The 9,467-nt window shown below is 47.0% G+C and overlaps 1 protein-coding gene across 1 annotated transcript; it reads right to left on the reverse strand.

The window, feature by feature from the left end:
• Window positions 1-804: 804 nt before the first annotated feature.
• LOC148687211 (uncharacterized) lies at window positions 805-9,129 on the reverse strand. The gene is made up of 5 exons (XM_088663995.1): window positions 9,074-9,129; window positions 5,920-7,017; window positions 4,925-5,105; window positions 4,669-4,795; window positions 805-3,553 (listed from the first exon to the last, which is right to left on the reverse strand). Exons 3-5 carry the CDS (start codon window positions 4,997-4,999, stop codon window positions 2,103-2,105), a joined length of 1,653 nt encoding a protein of 550 aa, XP_088520121.1. The 5' UTR covers window positions 5,000-5,105; window positions 5,920-7,017; window positions 9,074-9,129; the 3' UTR covers window positions 805-2,102.
• Between the last annotated feature and the right edge of the window lie 338 nt (window positions 9,130-9,467).

Below are 9,467 nucleotides of genomic sequence, written 5' to 3' on the forward strand. Positions count from 1 at the left end.
TGGGCAATGACTCCCCTGAAAGACCTGCTTTGGCTCCCAGCATGTTTCCGGGCACAACTCAAAGTGTTGGTGCGACCTTTAAAGCCCTAAATGGCCTCGGCCCAGTATATCTGAAAGAGCGTCTCCACCCTGTCGTTCAATCCGGACACTGAGGTCCAGGGGCAAGGACCTTCTGGTGGTTCCCTCCCTGCAACAATTGAGGTTAAAGGGAAACAGGCAGAGGGCCTTCTCGGTAGTGGCACCGCCCTATGGAACGCCCTCCCATCAGATGTCAAAGAAATAAACAACTATCTGACATTCAGAAGACATCTGAAATCAGCCCTCTTTAGGGAAGTTTTTAATGACTGATGTTTTAATGTACGGTATTTTTAATCTTTTGTTGGAAGCCGCGGGAAACCCAGCCAGATGGGCAGGGAATAAAATAATAATAATATAATATAATAACAAAACAAAACATTGGCAATGCTAGTGTTTGGGAGATGATATATAATGAATTGAAAAAGATGTTTAAAATGACATTTGTAAACAAACCAGAAGCATTTTTGTTTGGGATTTTAGGACAAGACCTGACAAAGACCTGCCATGAATAAAGAACTTATTCATGTACTCTACGACAGCAGCAAGAGTCCTGTTAGCACAAAGATGGAAGACAGAGGAAATCCCAACGAAAGAACAGTGGCAAGAAAAACTAATGAGCTATGCAGAGTTGGCAAAGTTGAGATATAAACTACATGAGAAGGACAACCGTGACTTTAAAGAAGAATGGGAATTTTTCACAAATGACTTAAAAAGACAACGAAAGGATTTGGATTCCTTTTGTTTTGACGAAACATCCACAATTTATTAGTAGAGCATATGATAGATAAGGTAATGATATGTATAATTTTATAACATGGAGAAAAAAGTATGTACTAACAAATCAGAGAGGGGAGCTGAGGAAAGTCTTTAGAGGGTGGGAGAGGGAGGGATGGGAAGGGGAAAGGGGGGAAATTTTGTGTAAGTTTTAATAAAGATTGAGAACTGAAACGTACAAAATGGTGCCCTCACGTTTCCCTTGCGCCTCTCTGTTTTTTTACCTCATGAAATACAGCAGAGTTTCTTCTTTAACAGCAGCCTTTAAACGCAGCGGTTTGCAGCTCTTCTGTGTATAAAGCTCTCAGTAATAAAATGCTGAGTCATGCCTAATAAAGGTTATTGATTTGATTTGAATAAAATGCTGTAACAGTTTTCTTCCAAACTGTAAAAATTTATCAATAATTTAATAAACTCTAGGATAGCTTTCTGCCATTGCTATCTCCTGGCTCGAAAAAATGGTCGCAGAACAGAGTCAGTTACATAGGAAAATTCCAGAATATGAACAGTGGCCCAGTGGGTCATAGCAGAGGCATTTACTGATTAAGCTCTGATATTCTTCACAAAATCGTAATCAGATATGTAACCTGTATTGTTTAAAAATCCTTTTTCTTCAATAAAAATATATATTTTTTACAAACAAACAAACATTGGCAACCCCACATTCCCCTGTGTCGTAGCTGAGTAAGATTAAGCAATATATGAAGGTCTAAATATTACTTTCTGCACAACAATGGTTTCAGCCTTCCCATGTTTTCATTGTTCCTTTATTGCAATTATAAAATGGGTTTTATGCTGTTGTTCTTATAACAGGGAATTGGACTAGAAGACCATTGGGGTCCCTTTCAACTCTATAGTTCTAAGATTCCAGAACTAATCCTTCTTCCTAAACACCACTGTCATACCCTACATTTCACAACTCTGCATTCCCAATTCTTTCTGCAAAGACAAAATATCAACGGACTTTCAGCCCATGTTCACTCAAAATGAGCACTCCAGAGACATATTCTGCACAACCCTAATAGTACATTGTATATTTCATTATACTTACTATTATGAGTCATTACCTTCATTGCTTTAATACATATATGTACAACACTCCACAAAAACACCAGAACATCAAATATTCTCCATACATTTACAATTGATATTTCCCTATCTGAGTTTGTTGATATGAGGAACAAAGTGAATTCTGTGGGAAATTATTAAGAACTCCATTGTAACTTAAACGCTTTCCACACTGCAAACATTTAAACAGTTGTTCCTCTGTGAGTTCGTTGATGTACAGTAAGGTGTGAACACTGTCTGAAGCTATTTCCACACTCCATACATTTAAATGGTTTCTCCCCTGTGTGAGTTTGTTGGTGTTGGTTAAAGTTTGCACTCTGCCTGAAGCTCTTTCCACACTCCATACATTTAAATGGTTTCTCCCCTGTGTGAGTTCGTTGATGTACGGTAAGATTTCCGCTTTCACTGAAGCACTTCCCACAATCCATACATCTAAATGGCTTCTCCCCTGTGTGAGTTCGGTGATGTCTTCTAAGTTTTCCACCTTCACTGAAACCCTTCCCACACTCCATACATCTATATGGTTTCTCCCCTGTGTGAGTTTGGTGATGTCTTGTAAGTGTTGCAGTGTCACTAAAACCCTTCCCACACTCCATACATCTATATGGTTTCTCCCCTGTGCGAGTTCGTTGATGTTTTGTCAATTCTCCACCTTCACTGATGCCCTTCCCACACTCCATACACCAAAATGGTTTCTCCCCTGTGTGAGTCCATTGATTTTGAGTCAGGGTTGCACCCTGACTGAAGCTCTTTCCACACTCCATACACCTAAATGGTTTCTCCCCTCTGTGAATCTGTTGATGTCTAGTAAGGCTTCCACTCTGCCTGAAGCTCTTTCCACACTCCATACACCTAAATGGTTTCTCCCCTCTGTGTATCTGTTGATGTCTAGTAAGGCTTCCACTCTGCCTGAAGCTCTTTCCACACTCCATACATTTAAATGGTTTCTCCGCTGTGTGAATTTGTTGATGTAGGGTAAGACCTCCGCTTTGACTGAAACACTTCCCACAATTCACACATCTAAATGGCTTCTCCCCTGTGTGAGTTCGGTGATGTCTTGTAAGTTTTCCACCGTCACTGAAACCCTTCCCACACTCCATACACCTAAATGGTTTCTCCCCTCTGTGAATCTGTTGATGACTAGTAAGGTGTGAACATTGTCTGAAGCTCTTTCCACACTCCATACACCTAAATGGTTTCTCCCCTCCGTGAATCTGTTGATGTCTAGTAAGGTTTGCACTCTGCCTGAAGCTCTTTCCACACTCCATGCATTTAAATGGTTTCTCCCCCGTGTGTGTCCGTTGATGAATTCTAAGCTGTCCACTCTGACTGAAGCTCTTTCCACACTCCAAACATTTATATGGTTTCTCCCCCGTGTGAGTCCGTTGATGTTTTCTAAGCCCACCACTCTCGGTGAAGCTCTTTTCACAATCCATACATCTAAATAGTTTCTCCCCTCCGTGAATCTGTTGATGTCTAGTAAGGCTTGCACTCTGACTGAAGCTCTTTCCACACTCCATACATTTAAATAGTTTATCCCCTGTGTTAGTTTGTAGATGTGTGCTAAGGTCTTCACTCACATTGAAGTACTTCACAGATGGCCCCTCAAAATTCTGATTGTCTTCTCCATCACCTGGTTGAAAGTTGGGGAAAGAAAATATTGTTATGTATTCAAGGAAGAAAACAAGAGAAATAAACACGCAGCAAGATCAATCAGCACTTTCTCTTATTTTAACACCTCTAGCATTCCCCCCTCTCCCATGTACCAAAATATTAGGAAAGGAAAGGGAATCTGAAAATAATAACAGATTTAAACTGTGGGAGGCAGTAGAAGACAGGCGTTCCTGGCCTCCTCTGGTCCATGGGGTCACGAAGAGTCAGACATGACTAAACGACTAAACAACAACAACACTCTTTCCCAACTTAAGAATGGAAATTGATGTACTGGTGGACAACCAAAGGGGTTTAAAGGCACTTTCAAGGCAAATCTAAAAAGCGCAGAAAATTAGGAAACACTGGCCTGCGAGCGCTCCCTCACTGCGAGATGTGAGGTTACAGGGAAGCAGGTAGAGGACTTTTTCAGTACCGGCGCCCACCCTGTTGAACGCCCTCCCATCAGATGTCAAGGAAATAAACAACTACAGTATATGACTTTTAGAATAAAATAACTTTTAGAAGTTATTAGAGTGGTACCTCGGGTTAAGAACTTAATTCGTTCTGGAGGTCTGTTCTTAACCTGAAACTGTTCTTAACCTGAGGTACCACTTTAGCTAATGGGGCGTCCTGCTGCCGCCGCACCGCCAGAGCACGATTTCTGTTCTCATCCTGAAGCAAAGTTCTTAACCTGAGGTACTATTTCTGGGTTAGCGGAATATGTAACCTGAAGTGTATGTAACCTGAACTGTCAGTAACCCGAGGTACCACTGTAATGTTTGATTCTATTTTTAATATTTTGCTGGGAGCCGCCCAGAGTGGCTGGGGAAACCCAGCCAGATGGGCAGGTATATATATATATATATATATATATATATATATATATATATATATAATATCCAGTTGAATAACACTCCTTTAGCAAAGGCGTCATGGACTTTGAAGAAGCACAAACTCCAGAAGAACGGGAGAAATAAGCTATGAGGAAAGCACGTTTGGTAAACTCTCATTGTGATTAACTCCCACCACCCAGAAACCTATGTCCCCCCCCTGCAGAAACATGTGTGGCCAAGTGTGATAAAAATCTGCTCTTACCTAAAGAGGCCACCATTTCATAATTCTCCTCCATGACTTCCTTGTACAGTGCTCTTTGGCCTGGATCCAGCAGAGCCCACTCCTCCTCCGTGAAAAACACAGCCACCTCCTCAAAGGTCAAGGGGGCCTGGAAGAAGAAGAAGGAGAAAACAGAGCTTCTCTTACATCGCCATCATCCTCGCTCAACACAGAGGGAAACTGGGTTGTCCCATCTGTGCCTCTTCCCTCCTACCTCCTCCCATTGCTCTTTCCCTACCTGAGGAAGCTGCCTGGCTCCTCTTTCCATTCCATCTTTAAGAAGAGACCGTTCAGAGGGTGTCTCAGAGGCCATTGTGTTGCCAGTGGAAAGGACAGAGGAGGAGGAGGAGGTGTAAATTGGGCCACTTCTGGGACCCTCTCAGCTATTGCCACAACGTACTTCAATGCAGGGAGCACCTCTTTAAGGAGAACAATGAATAAATTAGTGTTATTGTTGTTATTAACTGAACTTATATACCGCCCTATACCCGGAGGTCTCAGGGTGGCTCACATAAAGATGGATTTAATTAGGGTGGGAGACATTTACAGAGATAGCATACCTGTTACAAATTACAAATATTAACACGAATAAACTAACACTCATAAATTCTAATTACAAAGGCAGGGAAGTGGAAGGATGTACAGTGGTACTTCAGGTTAAGAACTTAATTCGTTCTGGAGGTCTGTTCTTAACCTGAAACTGTTCTTAACCTGAGGTACCACTCTTGCTGCTGCCGGTGCGCGATTTCTGTTCTCATCCTGAAGCAAAATTCTTAACCCGAGGTACTATTTCTGGGTTAGTGGAGTCTCTAACCTGAAGTGTCTGTAACCCGAGGTACCACTGTAATCCTTTCTACTGGAACTTTATAATACTACTAGCTGACCCGGGCACACATTGCTGTGGTTCTATCCTGTGATTCCCCCCACTCTGTCCATACACGAGTTATCCTGTCCCCACCCCACCCCGCCCCCGGCTCATCCCTGTGACTGTCCCCACCCTGTCCCGACCCATGCGGTATCTAGTCCCCTCCTCCCCCCACCCCCGCGGCACATCCATGTGACTGATACCACTCAGTCCTGACCCATGAGTTATCGAGTCCCTTTCTCCCCCCCACCCCTCCATTTCATCCCTGTGACTGGTCCCACTCATAAGATATCGAGTCCCCTCCCCACCTGTCTGAGTCCTCTGTTGTTCCCAGGGAGTGTTGGCCCCTCCCCCCTGTATTTCCATACCTTGGCCCCCTCCCTTGGAGAAGGAACTGTTAGGTTCTGGGTTATATTTCCCAGTATGCACCTTTGCCTGAGCCTTCTGTTGATCCCAGGGATTAAGTCCGTTCTGGTTGGGTTTTGTAAGGGGTAGGTTGAGTGGATTACATAGTTATCGTGGGGGGGTTGGTTGGTTTGTGGAGGGTCCCGATGAGTCGGCCTCTGGAGCGGTGAGGTTTGTGGAGGGGTAAGTCCGTTCTGTATGTGCTTTGTCTTGTGTAAGAGGGGGGAAAGTCCGTTATGGCTGGGGTTTGCGTTTTGTAAGGGGTCGGGTGAGTGGAGAATACAGTTATCATGTTGGGGGGGGGGAGGTTTGTGGAAGGTCCCAATCCGTTGAGGACACGGTTCTCCAGCGGCGTGGAGGGCTCCAGATAGGCCTGTGTGACTGGGTGGGGTGGTTCTCGGGCAGCGACGTGGGTGGCAGATCAAGCAGGGGCCATGGGAGACTTGGTGTTGAAGATGTGGGTGTCGGTGTTTTATTTTTTTCGGCCTGTCTCTTTTGCGGCTGATGGGCAGCGACGTGGTCCACGGAACGGTCAAGGGTGTTGGGAGGGTTGGTTCTGGGATAGGGGAGAATTCTTTCTTGAGGCCTGGCTCCCTGTTGGGTTGGTATATTCTCAGACGGTGGCGGTTCGGGAGTGGTCTCCCGGCAGTGGGGCCTCGTGTGGAGGCGAGATTTAAGCCGTTTGAGGCTGCAATGTGAGGCACCAGTGGCTGTAGGCAGTGGATTGCGGCGCGGCAAAAATGGCGGGCAGGTGTTTGAAGCAGCGATGGCTGCGCGCAATCTGCCTTTGCGGATTTGGCGACGCGGCTTTGGAGGTGGGAGCGTGCGATCAGGCTTTCTATTGGATGCTGCTGGAGTCTTCAGAGCTTCTGTTGGTGACGTGTAATAGGGGCGCCACTTTTTTGTGTTTCATCATTATTTTAGGTGTGAAAGGTGTGGTGTTTTGATAATTTTTTAATGCCAGATGCCTCCCTGATGGGCAAGGTACGTTGTGCCCAAATTTGTTTCAGTTCGGTTCAGCGGTTATGGAGAAAAGGCTGTTTCATCCGTGTGCGCAATGCCTACATTTATATATAGAGAGAGAGATAAGAGGACATTCAGCTTCAAATCCCAAACTCTTAATGAAGCTTCGCAGAAAGCATTAAGGTCAGTACCTCTAGACCTCCCTTTTTCTTTCCCCCGAACAGCCATCCAGGAAACCAGTTTCTGATCTTTTGCTGCATTTAGAATAAAGTGAATAAGGCAAACTCCTAAATTATGGGCAGAATTTGCCATTGGAAGAAAAGCAACATCTGGAGGGCACCAGGTTGCAGAAGCTCCCTCCAAGCGGAGCAGATGGAAATGTTTAGAGCACTCTATGTGCTAACATGGATTCCAATGCGCTAACATCAATTCCTGGTGTAAGCCCAGGCCCCGAACTGCAGGGTGGAGAACCTCAGACATAGGGGCTAAATTGGCTCTCTTTCTATCTCTGGCCCGCAGGAATTTCCCAAGCACCACACCCTCTTTCCAATGCTTCCCATATGCCTCCTGGGTTTTTTGGGGGCGGCTGGAAAAAAAATCCCTGGAAGGCAGGCAGCTCCTGGACAAAGCTCGGAGTCAGCTCCATAGCCCCTTCAACTCTGTCCTCTGGCCTTGCCCATCAATGGAAAGTGGTCCCTGGAAGGCTGCTTAGGAGCAAATGTGGCCCTCAGGCTGGATAATAGTCTCCACCCGTTATCCAAATAGTAAACTGGCTGTCATCCTGGCCCACCTTGCAGGGTTCTTGTGTGAGCATTGCCCAGGTGGTGGGCTTTAGATCACCTATAGTGTTATAAGACCCTCCTGGCAACCTGGATGGGGATGAGGCCAGGCAGGAGTGAGGCTGGCAGAACAGGCAGAAAAGGTCCCTCAGCACCTCTGCGCTGGGCCAATCCTGCAAGACAGGCCAGATCTCCCACTCCTGGGTGCTTTGATCCTGCTTTCGTACAAAGTCCCAAGAGGATATCTGGAGAGGCCTCTTTTTGGAAAGAAACAGCATCAAAAACCCACCCACCCCTCTTTCCCCCAAGTCCAGCTGGGGGGAGGGCATTTCTTTAATTCCTCCAGTCTTTGCCTTGGAGCTTTTTAAAGGGCTCCTAAGGCCTTGATCAGTTTCAAATCCTGCCACCCATGGGCCCATTTCCCTTGCCAAGCAGGAGGGAAACTGACGAGGTGCTTTTCCAAGCTTCAGGAAATGGAAAATCCGCCTCTTCCCTCCAGTTTTGGGGCACAAAAGCAGCACAGCAAACCCTCCCCAACTGCACCCACAACATAGGAAACCCAACAAGGCTCTTTCCTTTGTGCCAAAGCAACCTCAGCCTGCCAGACTGGGATTTCTGAAAGAGGAGCTGGGGGGCCTCCCCCTTCCTCCTCACATCAGTCTCTATCTTCCTTGACATTCCCCATCTCTCACCCCCCCACCCAATTCAAAATCTCCTCCCTCTCTCCCAATCCAGAGGCGACTCTGTTCTCCAGCTGCTTCCACTTCCTCTCCCCCTGTTTGCCCTCCCGATCTCCGCCCCACTGCGGAAGGGGCTTCAGCAGCTGATTTCGGAGGGGGCAGATCAGGGTCCTGGAGGAGCTCACCCCTCCCCTGCCGCAGGAGGCAGAGCCTGGGGGGAGCAGTGGGGGGGGGCAGCAGTGAGAAGGGAGATGGAGGCTGTTAAAGAGAGAGGAGCATCACTAGGTGAAATGGGGCTGCCACCCCTTTGAACGGAGGAGGACTGACTTCTGAGTCTACATGCACAGGGTGGGGCTGCAAATCCCTTTCTAGTTAGGGTGCACTGGGGAGGGGGAGACCCTTTTGTGGTTCGTCTCAAGTGTCTTCGCCCCCTCCCCTCCCCCCTCCATGGGAGGCTGGCTTGATCTCTGCGCTTCAAAAAGGATTTTGCAATGCAAACCCTGTTGGTGGGGAAGGACCCCACTTTGCAAAAGGATGGGCTGCATCCATGAAGCCCCTCCCTGCTTTCCTTTCTCTCCTCCCCCCCCCATCCTCCCGCCTCCTTTCCCAAGTGCCCTGTTTGTAGATTCAGGGAGAGGGAAAGCAAATCCTTCTCCCACTCCCCCACCCCCAAATAACCCCCAAATATGCGGCACCTCTTTATCCTCTTCTCCAAGTCCGCTTCTCTTCCGGGAATGTGGATGGAGACCCCTCCCCCCAAAAATACCTTCCTGCCTTTCTAGGAAGCGGAGCTCATTGACCCAGGGGGAGGGGGAGGGGGAGGCGATCCGCCTCCCCCTCCCTGCAAACAGAAATGCCCTTCCAGGCCGGGAAGCTCTATGTTCCCGGGTATTTAGTGAGAAATTCATGGGTTCGATTCTTGCAATCGGCGATTAAAGACGGACCCCCCCCCCACCCCAATTTCTGAAAAGCCTCCTCCTGGGAAGGGGTTTAGAGCAGTAACTTAAGACAAGCCTAAGCTGATGGAGAAAGTTAAGCTTTGTTATGGGGCGGGGGGGGGGTGCAGCTCAGGGTCAGAACAGTTGCTTT

Source organism: Zootoca vivipara, chromosome 2 (assembly GCF_965207765.1).
Source record: "Zootoca vivipara chromosome 2, rZooViv2.hap1.1, whole genome shotgun sequence".
Classification (NCBI taxonomy): domain Eukaryota; kingdom Metazoa; phylum Chordata; class Lepidosauria; order Squamata; family Lacertidae; genus Zootoca; species Zootoca vivipara.